At 43.4% G+C, this 21,305-nt stretch overlaps 1 protein-coding gene across 2 annotated transcripts in view; it reads right to left on the reverse strand.

Moving 5' to 3' along the window:
* Positions 1–274: 274 nt before the first annotated feature.
* Positions 275–21,305, reverse strand: part of dipk1c (divergent protein kinase domain 1C) — a 39,226-nt gene continuing 18,195 nt past the window's right edge. Inside the window, exons 3-9 of one of the 2 annotated variants that reach the window (XM_012857661.3) lie at positions 11,158–11,361; positions 10,438–10,494; positions 10,149–10,363; positions 9,421–9,730; positions 5,700–5,864; positions 4,028–4,102; positions 275–1,292 (exon numbers count right to left, since the gene is read on the reverse strand). In XM_012857661.3, the coding sequence (XP_012713115.3) occupies positions 1,089–1,292; positions 4,028–4,102; positions 5,700–5,864; positions 9,421–9,730; positions 10,149–10,363; positions 10,438–10,494; positions 11,158–11,361 (1,230 nt within the window). In that variant the 3' untranslated portion in view covers positions 275–1,088. The remainder of the gene's footprint in view (positions 1,293–4,027; positions 4,103–5,699; positions 5,865–9,420; positions 9,731–10,148; positions 10,364–10,437; positions 10,495–11,157; positions 11,362–21,305) is intronic. The other variant, XM_012857660.3, reaches the window with a different exon arrangement.

Consider the following 21,305-nt stretch of genomic DNA (forward strand, 5'->3'; position numbering starts at 1 on the left):
GTTTGTTTCTGGTGGATAAAGGAGGGAAGCGTCTCTGTGACGGCCCTAGGCCTCGTGGACGGGGTGTTAATTATGTTTGGGTGGGCGGGCCCTCCTCTGAGGGGGTGGTGCTGTTGATCCAGAACCCAGACTATATAAAGCTCCTATTTTGCTCTTATTTTTATATTTTACCATGCTGCTTCATCAGCTACCAGCATTCCCAGCGGTTGGACACTTCCTGGTTTCTCTCAGTCGAGGAAAAAAAAAACAGACAGAAAAATGTATGTCAGACGTCTTCATGAAGCAAACAGTCGTTTATTTAGCTAAGAAGCAAGTTTTATTTAGTGAATCAATTTACCGAGCGTACAGAACCCAAGTACATGTTTTTATTTTCTTAATAGTTTCTCTTTAAATGAGAAAGATTTGAATAAATCTCACTGAGACTGACTGGTTGAAACAGAACTTGGTAACCAGTAAAGTTAGCCGTTCACAGACATTAACCACCGTACCGGACCTATTAACCAATCAGGACCCTGACCCATCTGTTGCCGTGGTTACCAGCTTCCTGGGGGGGGGCGGGGCTTGTTGGTAGAGATGAAGCCCAGGTGAGAGGGAGTTACTAAACTCTGAAGGTTGAAACATAAACTTGTGTGGTGAGAAGACACTTGAGGTGTTTGGCTGTCAGTCTGAACACCGTCCTGGTCTGGAGGTTCCTGGAGTCACTGAAATCTCAATATTCCTACAGAAATGTTTATTTACACATCGACTTCAAATAAAGATCAGCTAATTACATACAGGGACGCTCAATCAAAGAACTGGAGCAGAATCAGGAGCTGTCAGGGCTGTGGGGGGGGGGGGCTTTCTACTCCATTAGTTTCTGACTAACTGCCCTCATCCATTTCTGAAATGCTTTTCCTGTCTGGGCTAAACGTCTGCTCTTCTTTCTGCCAATTAAGGCCCTTTAATCCACAAAGGCTGTAAAGTAGCTCAGACGTTGGAAAAGAGTCAGTCTCTGCCTGAAGGACACAGCAGTGATGATAAAAAGACACCAGGAGACGGTGGAGGACTTGACATCATGAAGAACGCTCTGCTCTGGTTCCTTCACCCGGTCAGAAGTTCAGAGCCGTGTGGACGTGGTCCGCTTCCTCCTTTGTCCATTTTCTTTCATCAGAAACCACGTCCTCCTGCAGGAGGCGTCTCAGGACGTCCAGGAGACGCTGGTGGACCCTCCGGCCTCCGCCTCCATCACCCTCTGCTTTGTCCACGCCGCCGTCGGTTTCTGAGCACTCCTGCACGGCTCGCTGCAGCTCCACCTGTTCAACACAAGGAAGATGATGTCTGCTGTAAGTGGAGCAGTGAAAGTACCAGGATCTGACTTCACTTATAGACCTGGGTGTAAACCTCGTCCCTGATGGAGATAAAACGTCATCATTCTAAGAGCTGTAGAACCCCACAGAGAGGCGCAGAGGAAGATCATTTAAATTAGATTTTATACAGTAAACTAACATTTGATCATTTTACTTTTAAATTTAATTTTGGTATTTCTATGCATCCTGGTGCAGCCAATGGAATAAAAGTCTGTACACATGTTCCAAAGTTCCTCTGTGGTGAATATGCAGCTAGCAGCTTGGTGAACCCATTCAATGCTTCTGGATGTGTTGCTCTCTGAAGACATTCTGCTGGACAGTTTCCTACAGCCGCCGGTTCTGAAGGTCCAGCAGACTGGCACTGGGTGGGGGGTAGTGGTGGGTATCGCCAAAGAAGTCACTATTCGATTCGAATCACAATTCACATGCCATGATGTGATTCTATCACAATGCATCACGATACTTGAATTATTGCGATGCATAGCGATGCATTGTGATATTTTCACTGAACACTATTAGAAAAAAATACAGCCAGTACCATTGGCTGACTGGCTGTGTATGATCTGGATAGTGTCTTCAATTTATACATAACTGAAAGCAACTGAATTCATACATAGCTCTATTTATTGAAATGACTTTTGGAGGTATTGCTATGAAAACAAATATTACTATTACTGGAGTGGACACACTGACAAAAAGTGCTTAGGATTTATAAAACTTAAAATAACAAAATAAGGATAATCAGTGCCGTTTACATGGCCTCAGTGGTTCTTTAAACCAATGAAGTTGTATTCCACTTGTTTTTGGCTGATGTTCGCCAACCATTCATGCAATTTTATTAATTTATTTTTTTAAATAAATAATCGATAGTTGGCATCAAGAATCGATGCAGTAGATCGCGAAATTTAGAATCGCGATGCATCGTCAGGACGATTATTTTGCCCACCCCTAGTCGGGGGTGCCGTCCAAGCAGAGCCTTTTTGTTTGGGAATGCTGCAGGTCAGTGTTGGACAGGAATATGACCCAGACGCCAGATGTGGACGGGCTTTGAACAGAATAGCAAAGGTCAGGACTGGTGAATCTCTCGACATCAGCTCTGTTGCTCGTTCCTCAGCATCGCCACATGCAGACACAGTGGTGCTTCAGAGGGAGCGTCCTGGGGACAGGTAGCTGTCAGGGACACCGTTGGACACCACCAGGTCTTCTTCTACAGAGTCCTGGTAGACGGCAGAGACACTATAAAGATCCTGGCCTAATGAAGTCTGTAGAGGTGGACAGGACTCTCTGTAACGGTCATCTGGGTTCTTCATCAGACCACTGTGGTGTCTGGATGATCAACATGACAGGAAATCATAACAAAATCCACAGTGGGGCCCCCACCAGACTGTTGGGTTAATGCTGGCTAAGGGCTCTGCAAGGCAAGCGCTGCTTCCTTAACGTCTGTAGGGCGCTCCAGCTACTGCCTGGTGATAATCACCGACACATCTCTGCTGCGTGTCCTCTGGTGTTTTTGGGTAGAAACGTGGCATCAGATGCAAACTGGGGGTAAAAACGCCCTAAAAGTGTTGACTGGCATTGCTGGAGGACGACCCTACCCTGAACTGTCTGGTCTCTCTGTAGAGTCCATGAAGGTGAGATGGTGGAGGCTGGTTACCAGATATTAGCTGCGCCTCCATGGACTCCCCTCTGAACTGAACCTGAGTTTGAAACGCTGTGGAAAAAAACTCAGTGGGTTTATTTTATCAGAGAATCCAGACTGAAGACTCTGGTTTGTTAAAGAGACAATCAGGAGAGCTCAACATATCCTGTTAATACGCTTGGTTCATACATCAGTTATTGAGTCCTGTGATTTATTAAATTAGGAGAAGACAGCAATTCAGTATCAATATATATCGCAATATAACTTTATTCAATAACTGTTACATGACATTCACGATGTTTCAATATATATTACAGTCTCTTATTACAGCTTCTGTCACTGACTGATGTTCTGGGTTTTATGTAGTTTTTTACATAAAGCAAATATTTCTAAAATGTTATAGTGGAGGAGTTTAATAAAAGTGGCAAAATAATTGTCTTAAGTTTGTTCAGGCATCTGTTGTGGGCATTCTTTGTAATATGTTATTTGGTTTATATCGATACCGTAATTATATGGTATCTACCAAAATAAGGAGATAGATCGTGATATAAGGTTTGGCCGTATGATCCAGCCCTATATTAAATATTAACAAACGTGACTCCTAATTATCACAGATGAGTTGATGGCATCAGATCATTTCAGGTGCAGCACAATCAGGTGATGAACCTGATTCTCCTCCGATTTCTGCTACATTAAATGATGTTCAGCAATTAAAACAGGAAACTTCGACACATTCAGTAATATGAGTTGAATAATTAGCTGGAGCAAATAAAATTGTTTTAATTAGGTTAAATGTTTCTTTAATTCTGCTGTTTTTCCTGCATAGAAAAGATTCTCATTTGTCCACAGTTTGTGGTAACAAGACAGCAAACGGCAAATAAACTAATAAATCCTAGTGTATAAACTAGGATTTATTAGTTTATTTTTTTAAATAAGCTCTAAACTATGATTTACTAATTTATTTTATTAAATAAGTATGCAATGATAAGTAGGTGTAGACAGTGGATGGGTGAATAGTTTCTAAACCTTTCAAACTAAATACCTGCAGTGGGAGGCCAGCTTTGGCCCCCAGGAGTGTGGGAGAAAACCAAGGCCTGAAAATCTTCTCACAGATCACCTGAAAAAGAAGAAAAGACAGATGAAGGTGTGGAGGAGAGCAGGAAATACATCTAAAACAATACAGGTTGGTTTGTAAATCACAAGAGAGATGAATGGAAAAACGTGTGAGAAAATAAACGATAAAAAGCAGGTGTGAAAGTGAGCGTCAGGTGAGAGAAAAGCCAGGAATAAATAAAAATAATAAATAAAAATAATAAATAAAAATAATAAATAAAAATAATAAAGGTTAAGGAGGATCTAACGGCCGAACTCTGAGGAAGACAAAACCGTCTTTCTCTGCAGGGATGAAGGGCAGATGGCGGGTCATCACAGGTCGGCCTCAGGAGACACCTGTGGCGCTGCAGCCAATAGGAGAGCAGCTTGTCAGCCACATGTCAGCGGCTCCGCTCTTCACTCATCTTCGTTTTATTTCCATCCTCTCCTCTTTCTCTCTTTGTTCTGCGCGTTCTTTGTTAGAACACAAACACTTGTTTCTTTATTTTAGTCAGAAATGCAGCATTATAGATTTATTTTTAAAATTCTCCACCTTTGACCTTCTTACTCTCTGATACAGAGACTGCTTTAAAAAGATTGTCTACCTTTGTTTTGTTTTAATCCATTTAATTCACTTTATTCTTTATTTTAGCTCAGTCCATAGCTTCTATGACCCTTTTGAACTTTTCTTCTTTCCCCCCGTTGCCTTTTTCTCATTGTTTGGTTTCTCCTCCTTTTCTCTCCATCTTCCCATCATTGTGCATCACTTCCTGTCATCACCTGGATGAAAACAGCTTCAGCGTCTCCTCAGGTGAATGCAGGTATCTGGTATCCTGAGACATCTGATAGTTCTGCCGGCAGCGTGATGAGAGTTCGTCCTGCTGCTGTCAGCCTGACGGCGGCTGATGGAGGCCCGCCGTCCTCCACCGGACCTGCAGGCCGCGACTGGACCAGCGGCAGAACCTTTTCATTTACTGCTCATCATAAAACGGCTGCTTATTATTATTATTATTATTATTATTATTATTATTATTATTATTATTGTTATTATTGTTATTATTATTATTGTTATTATTATACAGACATTTATTATTATTATTACTATTACATACAAATATGTATTATTATTAGTATTACAGACAAATATTTATTACTATAATCACTACATACAAATATGTATTATTATTAGAATCATTATTATTAATAATCCATAGAAATATTTTTTACATTAACAAAAATATGCAACTGAGTTGCAAAGTTATGCTAGCACAATTAACTATCTAAAAATAATATATAAATAAAAGCAACTGAATTGTTTTTCTTTATCAGTAAAACAACATATAAATGGAGCAAAGGAATTATGTTAAATATTCAGGATATGTAATGTGTTTATTTGAAAAAGATTTGTTAATATTCTTATTTATATTAAAATATGCCATTTGGTCTTATAATTACTGATTCGTGTTTTAAAAGTGAAATTCTTCTTTAAATTTTCAAAATGCCTTCAGGAATAAACTTTTTTCTGACACAGTCAGCCTGAGCAAAAAGAAATAAAGCAAAGTGAAGGTGTACCTAATTGATCAGGCCGTTTACAGCCTGATGATTGGAGGACGGCGTCTCACCTGCAGGTTGGTGTTCCTGCGGCGAGGACTGCACCTGCGTCTGAGCGGGTCACACCTGGACGAGCAGTCGAAGAAGCTGCAGTCGTCGTCGCTGCTGCAGTTCTGCTCCAGGATGTCCCTCATCTTTGGCTCAAAGAAGGCCATGTCCACGTCGATGGCCACCACCTGCAGACCCACGAGACCACCGCTGGCTCAGGAAGTCATCATTAATAATTAATAAGTTATTATTATTATTATTATGGAGGAAGGGAGGCTAATCATTGTTAAAATAAATTATGAAAATGATCAAAATCACTCCTCAGGCTCATCAATAACACAAAAATGATAAAAGGATTGAAAGTAAAACTGAAAACATCACAAAGTGGAAAAAAGTTTATTGGAAAATATCCAAATTAGATACAAAATAAAGCTAAATGACCAAAAAAAGTGTTTTAATCTGTAAAATAAGTCAAATGTAATCAGAGTAGTCTAATTAATTTAACTGTTACATTTTATTTACAGATTATGATAAAGGGAGTTTTGTTTATAGAGAAATTATATTTTAGGCCAAGAAGCTAAAACTGTAAAAAGCATGAATTCATTTCAAGAATTCAGATAATTTTAGAAAATTAGACACAAACATCAGGAAAATAAAATTAACTTTTGTAGATGCATCTTCAGTGTTGATCTTTCAGTTCGTTTAGTTATTTTTTAATCTGAATAAAATAAGCTTTTTAATCTGGTTCATGCAACGTAAAATATTCAAATTGAAACGGAAACATGTTAAATAAAATAAAAAGTTTTTCACCGTCATGTTTTAATATAAATTACTTATTTAGTCTGAGCTAAATCTGCCAATTTAATGAAGTCACAGTATAAACTTTAACAAACTATGAAGAAATTAGAAGGTGTTATTTTTATAAAAATTCTCATCAGTTGATAAACTTTTAATTTGTGATGCATTTCAAACTAATTTATTAATGGTACTACTAATAAATAATAATGATCATGCGTAGAATTGTATTGACATTTTAAAACTGTCAATACAATTCTAGAGTTTGTATTTTTATAGTTAAATGTGTTTCAAAAATAGCTTTAAAATAATATCATAACATTAAAAAAAGTTTAATTGTTTATAAATAATGTTTTTCAAACCTAATAACAGTAAAAACGAAGCTAATTTCCAAATGACTGAACATTATTATAGAATATTAATAAACTAATAATTAATAAACTAACTGGAAACTAAAATCAAAGATTTGTCATGAAAATAATGTTAATTATTCACAAATTATCTCTGAGTTTTTAGCTGAATTCTAATATTTGAGTTATTGCGTAAATAAATAAACAAATAAATAAATAAATAAAACACGGTGACACTTTTTGTTGAGTCAGGATATTAAAAAAATTTACAACCTAATTATTCTTATTAATGATTGTTAGAGCAGCAGTGGTGCTGATTGGAGGTTTATCTGATTCAAATGAAGCTGTTTTTAACATTTTACCTCTGTACAAGTCATTTACAGGTTTTTCATAAAAAAAAAGAAATTACTAATGCCTTTAAATAATAAAAACAAGTAATAAATCAATCTGAATGTTTTTAGCTAAATAACGTGTTTTATCTACAGAGCTGTGTTTTAACAGTGAGATGTTAATTTATCTAATCAACACTAGAAAATAGCTGCTAAAATGTAAAATGGCTTTAACTAGTAGCGCTTCACACTACAGTATAGTCATTCATAAAATGTTAATATTGAAATTAAAAACATTAAAACTGTTAAACCACATTTAGTTTGTATTTTTACTAAAAAGCACTTTGTGTCCTGTAGGTTTCTCTTAGTATAATTTCCTTTTCCAAGTTTCCAAGCAGCTGTGAGAGAAAATAAATGTTTAAATCTGTCTAAATGTTGGCAGGAACCCGGTTTTGACTTTATGACAGATTTATGGTCAGAGAAAGATTAATAAAAGAGAAATAACAGTGAAAAAATAAAAAGTTTCACTTTTTTTCTTTTGACATAAGAGGAAACCCAGAGGGTTCCGTTTATTTTTCTCCCTGCTGGTTTTCATTTACATCTTAATTAAGCAAACCATTAACTGTTATGTTACATCTAATAATCTAATAATAAACTGGATTACAAAGTTTGACTTAAAATAAAGATATTTGGCCCTGATGGAAGGAAACTTTCCCTCTTTATTTAGCTTCCTGTTATTTGCGCTGCTTTATACTTCAGACTAAAATACAGGACGTCATTTCATAACCTCCCTCAAAAGAAACATTATATTTAATTGTTAATATGTGTAGATTTTCACTGAGGTGGATGACTGGATGCTGGTGGCTCATTTATTAAGTTTTCATCTTTTTTATTTAATTCTGGTAAAGTCTGTGTTACTGAATGGATCTGACGACTTCTGTCTGAGTTTTTGCTGCTTTCACGCCTGAATTTCTCCACTAAAAAGTATTTTTATTCTACTATGCTGCTACTAGGATGCTGCCTTAAAGTTAAACAGATCATTTAAATATGAAAAAACTGTGACCTCCCTTTAAAAGACTGAAATGAGATGTTTTCTCTACAGCTTTAATATTTAATCAGAGAAAACAAAGTGGGCAACATTTTTACTCCTGTTGTCATTTCTGCATCGTGGAGCCCAGTTTATTCTGTAGAACTTTGGTTCTGGAGGCTTTTAGCACTTTGTAAAGTGGTTTTTCCACCTAGCAAAGTTTTAGTGTTGATGATACCAAAGAATGAAAAGTTCCAGGAGTGATTTTGTTGATTAAAACTATGATTAGAACCGTTCCTGGCCTCAGATGAACAACCTCAGTCTTCTGATGTTCTCCAGTGTTTGCTGGGAATCACATGGAGAGTCAGGAGGAACTATAGGAATCTTGTTTTTTACTATAATTTTAAAGACATTTAGACTTTTTTTTAATTTACATCCAACTGATCAATATACTGATTTTAACAGTAAAGCTAAGAGATTAGGTCATGTTAATAATCCATATTTAGACGCCGGTGCTTGATGGGATCACACACAACCAAATAAAGGGTTTCATTACTAATTTCACCTTTTGGTGATATTCTGTTATTAATGTTACTTTGTGGGAAAAGTCTTATTTCTGTGGACTATAGAGCCTAAAATAGACATAAACAGCAATTTGTGTTAATACTGGATCCTTTGAGTTGAACTCATTAATTCAGCTTTATTACAGAAATGACAGCATCATTTATTTATTATTTGTCAAAAATGTCTATTAGATTAACATTAAACAAATTAAAAGACTTTTACACTATTTAATAAAGTATTGTAGTGTAAAAAGAGGCTGTGATTTGATTCTGACATCTGTTATAAATACGCGTGTTAATTTAGATTAAAACATTTCTACAGGTACACTATAGGAGGCGTTTACGTTCACAGACCTTTGGATCAATTTTATCTGCCATTTTTCCTGTTTTCAGCCAAACTATGACAGAATTCATCGTTTTGTCCCAGAAGGTGCCAGAAATCAGGTCCAGCTGCCTTTTCAGAACCAGGTTTAATCACCAGTTTACCTTTGGTTCTGCTTTCATCTCAAAGTGTTAAGCATTGAATCATTTTTCTTGTAAATGTGAATTTCTGTATTTCCCAGAAGGCCACGGCCTGGTGGCTTTGGTTCAGATGGTCCGGTTTCTAAGTGTGTCGGCGGGTCGGCAGCACGGTGGGAATGTTTGGTTCTGGTCCGGCGGGGCGGCGGACCCAAACTCACCGTCAGGTCCTTCCTGATGGCGAAGTTCTCTGGCTTGATGTCACACAGGTGCAGCCTGTGGGTGAAGTCGTTGTCAAAGTGCCACACCATGTCCAGGAAGCTGAGGGCGATCTGGTGCACCATCTGCCTGGTGCTCCACCGGCCCGCCGCCCCGGCCCGGTTCTGCCGGTTCTGCCCGGGGACGACCACCTGGTCCATGGAGAAGATGTTCTGGTCCCAGGCGTGTCCGGCCGAGAGGAACTCCACGGCGTAGAAGTGACCGCAGGAGCCCAGCACCTTGGCCACGTGGGGGCTGAGGTCCTGCAGGACCCTGGAGACCAGAAGGAGAGGAGGACTGGGTTCCTGAGCCGACACCACAGGTTCTGCTTTAGAACCGTGAAATATTTCTAACCCGTTATAAATCAGACCAGAGAGAAGATTAACGAGGTGCAGCAGTAAAAACCGTCAGAAAAGATAAAGAGCAAACGTTCATTTATCCATCTCCTGGTTAACCTGTGACCAGATCTGAGCATTAATCACATTAATTACATATTTTATGTTTTATACATATAATAAAACATTTTAATGTGGATTTCTGGGCTAAATGTGAAGGTTTAGGCGACAGATGAGACCCTGCATGGTGCCACTAGATGTCCAGCAGCAGAGGACCTTTGACCCCTTATAAATATAATAAAGGAGCATAAAGACCCCCCCCCCCCCCCCACACACACACACTCTGAATGGCTTACCTGAGGAAGGTGTACTCCTCCTGCTGCAGCAGCGACCACAGGGAGCCCAGCTCAGCTCTGGAGTAGCTCCTCTCCCTGATCTTCAGCTTCTGGCCCCACAGTCTGGGCAGGGAGCCGTTGCTTCCTCCTCCTCCTCCTCCTCCTCCTCCTCCTCTTCCTCCTCCTCCGTCCTCCTCGTCCTCGCCGTCCTCAGACAGACCCAGGGAGTTTCGTACCTGCGGCCAGCAGAAGGCAGACTGAGCAGGTGTTCAGAGAGCGAAGCCGTGGCGGCTGGGCTGAGGCGGCTCACCTCCATGGTGGCGTAGAAAACCACGTCTAGAGCCGACAGCTCCTCTCCTGCATCCTGCTGAGCACAGAAACAGATTCACAGGAAATCCCCAGAGATCCACGTGTGGAAAAACACATTTTGTCCTGTTAAAGCAGGATTAATGAGGCTTTAATGATCTGGGCTGACTCTGCCTTCACTAAGGAGTGATGGAGGAGCGATGATGGAGGAGGAGCTCTGCAGGCTGGTGAACGCAGCATGGAGCGTTATTTCAGATTAAAAGAAAAAATGATGCATGTTTTCAAGCTTTTCCCCCATAAAAGCCTACATGTCTTCAGTTTCCTCTGCTTTAGTGACCAAGTGCCTCCAGAAGTCAGCCAGAAAGTAAACGGTGTCTCTGGAGGAGCTGCAGAGCTCCACAGCTCAGGTGGGAGGATCTGCTAACACTTATGGCAACAAGAACTCTCGTTATCTAAGGAACATGGGTTAGAACCGAGCATAGTCAGGTCCTATAGTGGCCTAGTCAAAGCCCAGAGGAGGGGTTCCTACAGTCCCTCCTAATCTGATGAAGCTGATTTCTAAGGAATGATGGAAACATCTTCAGTGTGTAGATGTTCAAAGCTGCTGGAGACAACCCAGGTTCTCCAGATTAAAGCCCAGGAACCCGTTCTCTGTGCTGGTGGTTCCTCTGGACTCCTGAAGGAATGCAGGTCAGAGGTTCCACCAGGTGAAGGTCTACATCACCTGGTAGTCCAGGATCCCCAGCGGCTCGTAGGAGGAGAAGTTCTCCAGCTTGGACTTGAGGATGACGGGGCTTCCCCTCCACCGCGCCTCCATCACCTTCTTGCCGTTCTCGTAGTAGAGGCAGCGCCGGTACTCCACCAGGCCGCGCACACACAGGTCCTCACACATGTCGCCGGTGGCCGAGCCGCCGCTGAACTCCAGGCACTGCAGAGGAGAGGATGGAGGAGGTTAGGGAGGAGGAGGAGACATCCGGCCTGCAGACCGCCGTCTTGTGACCGGATCAGCCGGAGCGGCTCAGCGCCTGCAGGCGTGAAGACGAGGATGATCCCGGCTCCGCTCAGGGATTACCGGGATGATCCGGGCTCTGCCCACATTCCTACACAAACATCCGTCAGCGAGGCGCTCACAGGCGGAGCAGCTCTGCTGGCAGGAGAACGTCTCTGAGCTGCTCTCAGATCAGATACCTGAGGGAAACCTGAGGCCCCTAAAGAGGCAGGAAGGGCCGCAGACATGATGATGACGAGCGCTCCTTCATCCTTCAGCGGCTGCTTGGCTGAAGTGGCAACTTTAGATAAAGTTTGTTTCCTGAGGAGATAAAGCTACGCTGAGAACAGAAGGAGCTTTAATAAAATAACTTAATGTGATCCTGAACATCAGCAGCAGACCAGCGGGAGTAAAACAGGAAGTTACAGAAACATCCTGGTTTACTGGTGAAATCTAACAAAGACTTCTGGCTCACGTTTAACCTGAACGGTGAAAATCTGTCCGCTTAACGCAGGATTCATGAAATAAAGGTTAAACCAAGTCTCTGCTTTTTATCCCTGCAGCTTTAAATGTGTCATTTTAACACACATATTTCAACAAAGTCGGTATTTCTCTGAAAACACAGTTTACAGCAAACCAACAAATATATTTTAGTCTACATAAAAACGCAGAAATCATGAGGAAAATGAATTATTGGTGGAACGTTTCCTGGATCAGGCTCTAAAGGCCTTTAATGGTTCTGCTTCAGATAAACTGGGACAGAATATTCTGGCTGAACCGAGTCGACCCGTTTTAGTTAAACCCCTGAATCATTAAGAAGGCAGACTGACTCGCTGTCCTGCAGCGTTTGAACCTTCAACCTCTTCCGTCACGTCACACTTTGCTGCGTTTGTTAGGATTTTATGTGACAGGCCAACACAAAAGGTCAAAGGTTAACGACTCATGGTCTAAAACAGGAGGCTTCATTTCCCCCAGAGCTGCATCCCTGGTAACGAGCAAACGGCTCGTTACAGACCTCCATGGAGCCGGACTCACTCAGATGATTCTGAAGTTCTTGTTCTGGTTCTGGTTCTGGTCAGCGCTGCTTTGCATGGTTCTGTCTCATCAGATCAGCAGCTCACATGGAGGTTTGTGGTTTTAAACGCTCCATAGGTGTGAATACTTTAATATTTTCCAGGGTTTGGACGAAAAAGAAATGGAATAAAAGTGGATAAATAAAATAAAACACGTTATTTTCCTCACATTCCGGCATCCAGGGTCGTCTGTGATGAACGTTTGTCTTTGAAAAGATTAAACGTAGCATAAAAAATAATTTAAAGCTTTTATATTTAATAATTAAACACTTTGCAAGAAATGTAAAAATGTGCTTATCTTTCAGAGATGCTTTAGATTTTAATTGAAGCTATTTAAGTCTAAGCTACAAGTCGTGTTTTTTTAATATATTTTTAATTAGTGGGATAGAAATGTGGCTCTTATCTTTATTTCTTTATTAATTAGCAGAAAAATCTTCCCTAAAACAGTTTTTTTTCTTGTGTAAAATGATTTTCTGTGCAGCTGAGCTCTTCGTACTCGTTTTTCTCTGATAACATCTGAAGCTTCCCCTCCAGACCTGCTGCTGATGGACTCAACAGGTTTAGGGAGGGAAGCGCTGAGAGGCAGAGGAGGCGCTGCAGTTACCCCCCCCCCCCCGCCTGCTGCTGCGGCCCCTGAGGGTCCCTTATGCTAGTCCCTGCTGTCTGTCATCGCAGGCAGAGGGACGGCGGTTCAAAGCCTCCTTCCACACCGACGTTCCTGAGGGAATCACAGCCTCTGCTGCAGCTTCACCTCCAAGTTTGAAAACTCACGATTCATCAGAGAGAAAAACACAAAGACAACTGAAACTATTTCAGACAAACTGTGCGTTCTATCCCACTCATCCTCCTCATCTTCATCCCTGATTTTCATCCATTCGTCCCTCTGACGCCATTATTACAGACATTTTCATCCCCTTCCTGAAACACTCAGTTCTTTACCAGGTGCTACATCCTCTTTTAATCCCACCCATTCTTTCCCTCATTAATCCACAGCTCACACTCTCACCATCATTATCCCTCATTGCTGCCCCACTCATCCTCCTCATCCTCATTCTTTGACTAGACCACTCCTCATTCCGCGCATTTTTAAATTTTAATAATTTTAATCCCACTCATCCCCCTGTTTTAGCATATTTATCATATTCTCCTAATCTGGACCGCCTCTGTCGTTATAAAAATATCAAATTCAGCCAAATGAATTTAAAATCATTACTTCCTCCCTCGACTGAAGTCAGATTCCTTGTTTGTGTCACAAACTCTGTGATTAACCCTCATCATCCCTCCTCCCTGCCTCTGCTGGCTTCTTTCCTCATTACCAGACCAGGATGGACCATCCTCTGCGTTTTAACTCTGAATAAACCGGTTAACTTACATTATTAGAGTCACTTTTCCTCGTTACTAGCTGCTGCTGACTCGTCACCGCCCTAAAAACTCTCAGCTGGGGTTCAAACACTCGTTGGAGCGTCTAATTCCACCTTTATGCTGCTTTCATGGCAGCGGTCCATCTACTGACGTCTCTGGTCTAGAAATGCTCCTCAGTCCAGCTGGCCAGCAGCTCCAGATGTTTCCACCAGCACCTCTGGCTCCTTGCTGGAGGAAGAGGACGAGGAAGACGTCTGTTTGCATCCCGCCGGGTTTCTCCTGCTGGGTTCAGCCAGAGCAGCTGCTTCCTGCGCTGCCCTGAAGACGCCAGCAGCTGTTTCCAGATGTTTGGATGGAAACATGAACTTCAGCATGGAGAACCGGCTGCAGCTGTCTGCTGCTCAGAGCGGGTCTGATGAGGCCAACAGAACCGAGGTTCTTTAATGAGGAGTTTCTGTTGGTCAGTGTCAGAGCAGAGCGTTTTACTCTGACCTCAGCTGGAAGGTCATTAAAATCATTTTATTTTATTCTGCTCAACCTTTCTCTGCCTTTTTCCTCTTTTAACTTATTTACTTCCTGCCAAAGTTCCAAATTTCCTTAGATTTTACTTATTTTACAGTTTTTCTGTCTTTTCTGTCCTTTTTTCCTCCAACCTTTGTTACTTCCTCTTTTACACTTATTGTCCTTCCTTCCTTCCTTCCAGTTATCCTTCAGCTGTGGGTTCATTAAAACAAACAGGAGATTTAAGCTGTGTCCTTCCTCCTCTTCCTCCTCCTCCTCCTCCTCCTCCTCCTCCTCCTCTTCATCATCTCTCCTCCACCTTCCCCAGCAGAGTTTCCCTGTCAGTCTGGAGGAAGCGGATCATCTCGGCTCTCAGGCAGAAAGGCTCCTTTGTTGCTCCACATTCCTTGAAGCCAACATTAAGACGCTTTAACCACATTCCTGTGTTTGCTGACGGAGCTCAGAGGTTCTGACCCGTTTCACCAGAACCACCAAGACCTCCTGGGTTCTCTGGTGCCGCTTTCTGACAGCCTGGAACAGTTTTTACCAAAAAATGGTTCTGGTCAAAGTTCTGAAACGTCTCAACTTTAACTCAGTGGCCACTTTATTAGGTACAGCAGCTTATTAACAATCAGCCAATCAGACGGCAGCATCCATTCATCCAGACGTGATGAAGACGAGCTGATGAAGGTCAAAATGTGCACCAGAATCAGAACCATAGATGGTTCTTGGGGCCAGACGGGCTGGTCCAGATATTTCAGAACCTGCTGAACTGCTGGGAATTTCACCGACAACCCTCCCTCTGGAACCATGGGTCCACTGAGCTCCAGGACTCAGAACATCTCAGTAGAACATCTCTGGGATGTGGGGGAACCAGAGGTTCTGATCAGCTGACAGTTCAGAACCAGAACCAGAAGCTGAAGCTGCATAAGGTCCACATGGTCCAGATGGACAGAAATCTCTGAGGAACGGTTCTGACTCCTTGTTGAAGCTAAGACATCTTTGACGGAGGTCCAACCCGGTACCACCAAGGTGTTCCTGAAGAACCGGCTTGTTCTGCAGAGGTTTGGGCTTTGATGCATTCCTGAGCAGGTTGTCTGTTTAATGGAAATGAAAGCGGGTCGCAGCAGAACCGGCGCCATGGCTCAGGACTTCCTGTCGCTGTGGTTCTGGTTCCCCAGACGTTCTGTCCCGGTTCTGACCTCTGAGCGTGGAGGAAGCAGGAAGTTTCTCCTGCAGATGAATTAAGCAGCTGGTGACAGAATGATTTATGGGCGCGCTGCAGAAATGCCTGCAGATTAAATCAACACTTGATCAGAACCGCCGTTGTTCTGATGCTCCCAGAACAACGGGCCGTTTCTCCGGCTCTGGGCCGCGGCGCTGTGGGCTGAAAGCCTCGTATTCTCCACAGCGGGAACGTGACTCACGGCGAGGCGGCGTGGGCGGACCGGCTGACCTCGGGTCAGCGCGCTGGAAGCGTGGGCCGAGCAGCGCCATGAGACGGGTTGGAGCAGCAGAACCGGGCCTTCAGCAGCAGAACCGGGCCTTCAGCAGCAGAACCGGGCCTTCAGCAGCAGGTAGCCGGGTCCAGAGGCCGATTCACTCACCGCTCAGCAGGCGAACAGCAGCAGGAGAAAAACCTGAACTTTGTTCACCAACCTGGGAAACTGGAGACGTTTAAATGGATTAAAACATCCAGAGACTTTAACCACGAGGAAAATATATTTGTTTCTTTGTGAGCTAAGTTAGTGGCTCTTTAAAGGAGACGGTTTCAGTTCTTCATTTTCACATTGAACTCATTCATTGTGGTTTATATAAAGTGAAACTGTGATGATTTGGTCTGAATTTCCCAGTAATTTATCCCCACATCCCCCTTTAATCCTGCTCTGCATCTGAGAGCGACTCGTTTTGCTGCCGTCTCTTTAAATGTAAGGAGGCTCTTCACAGCGCCCCCCTCCAGGTCGCACAGTCTGCTGGGGGACGTTATACAGAGCAGCTGATCCTCTCTGAGCTTCAGCTTGGACTACAAAATCACTGCGAGAAATAAAAATAGTGGATTTATGAAGTGAGCTGGAAGTGACCTTTTTAGCAGCTCTGCAGCAAATACTGTGATGTAATTGTTCTAAAAACCATAATGGAAAACAGCGGAAACTGTTGAAAACTACGACCCAGACAGAATATGAAGATATTTACGCAGCTCCTGGAAGTCTACATTAAACCTTTCTGCACTCCTAGAGACTCCAAGTTCACAACTAAATGAATCTAAGAGCTTAAAATGTGGATTTCTGCCTTTTAAAACGTCAGATTTTAACCAAACAATCACAGCCAGAAGCTGCAAACGTCTCCTGTCAGAAACCTGAATGAATAAAGTCGATTTTCTTCTAATTATGCCAGAAAGAAGCCACCAGCTCCAACGAGGACGTTTCATGGTGAAAACATGAAACCTGAGGATGTTTTATGGAGCTGACGGTAGAGCAGGAAGACGGAGAGTAAACACGTCTATAGATCTGTTATTATTAACCACAGGCTTTTTTCTTGTAAAGTTAGTCTCTAATTATTGTTTTTAATTTATGTATTTTATCACTCTTTGTGAATCTTTATACATCTATCTTTGCCTTTGCTCTTGGGGAACATCCCCACTGAGGGACAATAAAGGTTGTTTCTATTTTATTTAATGATGCGACTCAATGCTAGCTCTAATGAAAATAGAAAGCTGGCATATTTGATCGTTTCTCTTGTAAATCTGTTAATATTTATCTGTTTATGAGTTAATCTTGACTTCCTGAGCTGCCTTCCTCCAGCTCTGCTCACGTTCATTTCTCTCCTAAGTAGCAGAAATGATTCACATATTTCAGATTTCTGAGCTGCAGCCTGGAGCTCCTGCCCGCTCTGACCCAAACATCCGTCATCCGTGTTGAGGAGGCCAACAGAACCTGACAGCCTTCAACGCTTGTTAACCGCAGAGACGCCTGCAGCGGCCGGCGTGTTCAGACCCACTCGCTCGCTGAGCGCCCGGAGGAAGGGGCCTGCTGGAGGCCCGCTCCCTGCAGGACCCCCGCCCCTTGCAGGACCCCCGCCCCTTGCAGGAGGCCCGCTCCTTGCTGGACCCCCGCCCCCTACAGGACCCCCGCCCCTTGCAGGAGCCCCGCTCCCTACTGGACCCCCGCCCCCTACAGGACCCCCGCTCCTTGCAGGAGGCCCGCCCCCTGCAGGAGGCCCGCCCCCTGCAGGAGCCCCGCTCCCTACAGGACCCCCGCCCCCTGCAGGAAGCCCGCTCCCTGGAGGACCCCCGCCCCCTGCAGGAGCCCCACTCCCTGGAGGAGGCCCACTCCCTGCAGGACCCCCGCTCCCTGCAGGACCCCCGCCCGCTGCAGGAGGCCCGCTCCCTGCTGGAGGCCCGCTCCCTGCAGGACCCCCGCCCCCTGCAGGACCCCCGCCCCTTGCAGGAGGCCCGCTCCTTGCTGGAGGCCCGCCCCCTGCAGGACCCCCGCCCCCTGCAGGACCCCCGCCCCTTGCAGGAGCCCCGCTCCCTACTGGACCCCCGCCCCCTACAGGACCCCCGCTCCCTGCAGGACCCCCGCTCCCTGCAGGAGGCCCGCCCCCTGCAGGACCCCCGCTCCCTACAGGAGCCCCGCTCCCTACAGGACCCCCGCCCCCTGCAGGACCCCCGCCCCTTGCAGGAGCCCCGCTCCCTACTGGACCCCCGCCCCCTGCAGGACCCCCGCCCCCTGCAGGAGGCCCGCTCCCTCCGTGGATCCAGTAAAAGCCACAAACCTGCAGTTTAGCAGCTCATAAAAAGACACGCTTCATCTTTTAACCATCATTTTTCAAGGAAACGAAGGTTCCTGCAGGCAGTTTGTCCTCCAGCTGCACAAACAACAGGATTGTCTATTTTCTGCTCAAGGAGAGTTTTTGTCCTTTTTGGCAATAAAACATGAACAAAAGTGGAAAATATTGTCCTTTTTGGCGATAAAATGCAAATAAAAGGGATAATGTTGTCCTTCTGGTAACAAAACATAAATAAAAGTGGAAAATTTTCTTTTCGGCGATAAAACATGAATAAAAGTGCAAAATTGTATTGTTTTTGGCAATAAAATGTGACTAAAAGTGGAAAAATGTTCCCATCTCCACAAACAGCCGATTAATCACATAGATGTCTTTATGCCTGTGTTCTTCTTGCGGGTGGAGATGAGCGTGCAGAGACTTGATGTTCCTGCAGAGAACGAGACGCAGACTCTGCGCTCTTTGTTTCAGTCACTGGGGGGGGGGGGTGTGTGTGTGTGTGTGTGTGTGTGGGGGGGGGGGGGGGGGGGTTGGGGGGGTGGATGGGTGGCGTGTAGCTGCAGGAGCTGCTTTTTAAACCTTTTCTTAAGTTAAATCCAGTCGGCTGCTAATTCTCCTAAACAGGTTCACGTCTTTGTTCATTGCTCTAAATAAATACGCATGTTTCTGAATGGAGGTGATGCGTTCAAGGACCCTCAGGAACATAAACCTTTAACTTGTTGTTCCTGTTCCTTTCAGAAACTTTTCTAAGATGATACATTTAAATGCATGATTCATTTATAAAATAAAAAGTTTCTGTTTTGTCTCTAGAGTCAATATCGCTGTTTTTAGGCATTTTTCATTGGTGCAGTTCTTATTTTGTTGTAAATGTAAAAGTTTGAAGGTCAACGTTTACGGGGTTAAAGCAGTTTTATTTGATGGCTGGACATTAATGAACTTTATGCGGACATTTTAACTTCAGGTCCAGATGGAGGATCTATAGAAAGAACTGAAATATAAGGAGGGCTGACAGCGAGGCAACCAGAACCTACAGAACCAAAGATTCAGAAGTCAGACCGGATCTTTACAGAATCCTGATCCAGAGAACCAAAGAGAGAAAAGACGACTTTCAGCATCCCTGTTCAGAACAATGAACATTTGGACCTTGGTTCGGTAGGACCAGAACCGGGTTAAATTTCATAGATGTCCAGGGTTCAAAGTCACAACTAGAGTCCAAATGGAGACATAAATGATTCAGTAACAAGTGGACTCACAAACCATAGGAACCATAAACTGCAGCACCAGTAAACGTCAGATGGTTTAATTTCCCCTTTGCTGATTGGCTACAGGGATCAACATGCTGCGTCTTCCTCCTCTAGGAGGTCCAGTTGGTCCAGTGGGCTGTGGGACTTTGACTAGACCACTGCTGCCATCATCTATGTTCTCTCTGGGTTCTTCAGCCTCAGAGCGGTTCTGTTCACCTGCTTCTCATCCGCCCACGGCCACCTCTCAGTCCCCGCCATGACAGCAGATGGTTACACTGAGCTCCTGTTAAAAGAAGTTGTTCCTCTCTACTGTCCCCAGATGCTTGCTCTGGTGGGGGGATTGCTGCAGGATCTGAAGATGACCCAGTTTGGGCTGAATCTGAATGAGATTTGGATTCTTTAGAACCGGACCTGGCTGTCTTATAATGTGGCTCAAAATTACCAATGTCCGTCCATCCATCCATCCATCCATCCATCCATCCATCCATCCATCCATCCATCCATCCATCCATCCATCCATCCATCCATCCATCCGTACGTTCTTGATTAAAACAGACTCTCCCTGTGGCTCTACGGTTCCCCAGGAGTGAATGCTGCTTGTCGGGACTTTGATGCAATCAACTGGTTCCCTTATATAGGACATTTTTGACCAATCTGTATAATATTATTGATTTTGACTTTGTAAAGTGCCTTGAGATGACATGTTTCATTAATTGGCGCTATATAAATAAAATTGAATTGCAATAACGACCCTTTTGCTTCCAGAACCAATTAGCAGAATCAGAACCTAAGCAGCTCAGGTTCTGTAGGGCTGGAAGGTGTTTTTTATCCCCAGAACGCTGCGGATTAGAAACTCGTGATGTTTTCTGAGCTTCAGCTTCAGCTTCAGCTCAGAGCCGCCATCATTAGTCTGTTTTCGGGTCGGAGCTGCTTCACAGAGAATAGCAGAGGCGCAGCTTGTTGACGAGGTTCTGCCGGCTTAGCTGGACCCGCGGGCCTCCTCGTTGGTATGCAGCCGTCATGCCCAGCGCTGCAGCTCTGCCTTTTTTAAGTGTCTCTGTTCTTATCTGTCCTCCTCCGTCTCTCTGACCTTCTGTTCTTCTTCTGCAGGCAGCAGACGTGGCTGAATACAGATCAAGAACCAGAACCAGGAGGAGGAGTCCTCCTGAGACGTTTTCAGCTTGTCTCACAGAGGACGACACGGCGGACATCAGTCCACTGATCATTAATCTCATTTAACAAAGTCAAGTCGATTCAACAGAGTGATACTTTAAAAACTTCCCTGTTGTTCTTATGGGCCGCCGTCTAATTGAGGTTCTGGTCATAAAGACTCAAAGCTGTCAGGGAGAATTGATCCTGTATGTTTCTAACTCAGGTATTTCTTACATGTTTTGCTATATTTATCTTCCTGCATCCATCCTGTTTTTGCACTTATTCTGGTAGAGAAACACTCAGGAATCACAATCAGTGTGTAAACTTGAATTCAACATGTTATATTTAAACAAGAAAATAATGATAACTAGGAGTTATAGCATTTTAGCTGCTTTATTTTCTATGTGAATCTAAAAATTATTCTCACTGCAACAAAGCATTGTAACTTCATTAGGTTAAATTGTTGTCTAAATAAACCTTAATCAGTAATTATTAACTGGGAAGGTCTGGATGAAAGCATTGAAAGCTTCTCATGGATAATTCAGAACATCTGAGCTAAACTGAGGCTCACCTATGGATTCATTTTAAGGTAGCCTTCTTAAAGGTATAAAGCCACGTTATATGCTTAAAAAAAAAATAAATAAAAAATTTGATCATGATAAAATAAAGTTATATACACCAAGCCCTTTTTTTGGATAAATTGCCCCGTGATTAGCAGATATAAACAGACATGGCGCCATCAACAGGCAGTACTGCGAACAGTCCCACA

This window comes from Fundulus heteroclitus, chromosome 21 (assembly GCF_011125445.2).
Source record: "Fundulus heteroclitus isolate FHET01 chromosome 21, MU-UCD_Fhet_4.1, whole genome shotgun sequence".
Taxonomy (NCBI): Eukaryota; Metazoa; Chordata; class Actinopteri; order Cyprinodontiformes; family Fundulidae; genus Fundulus; species Fundulus heteroclitus.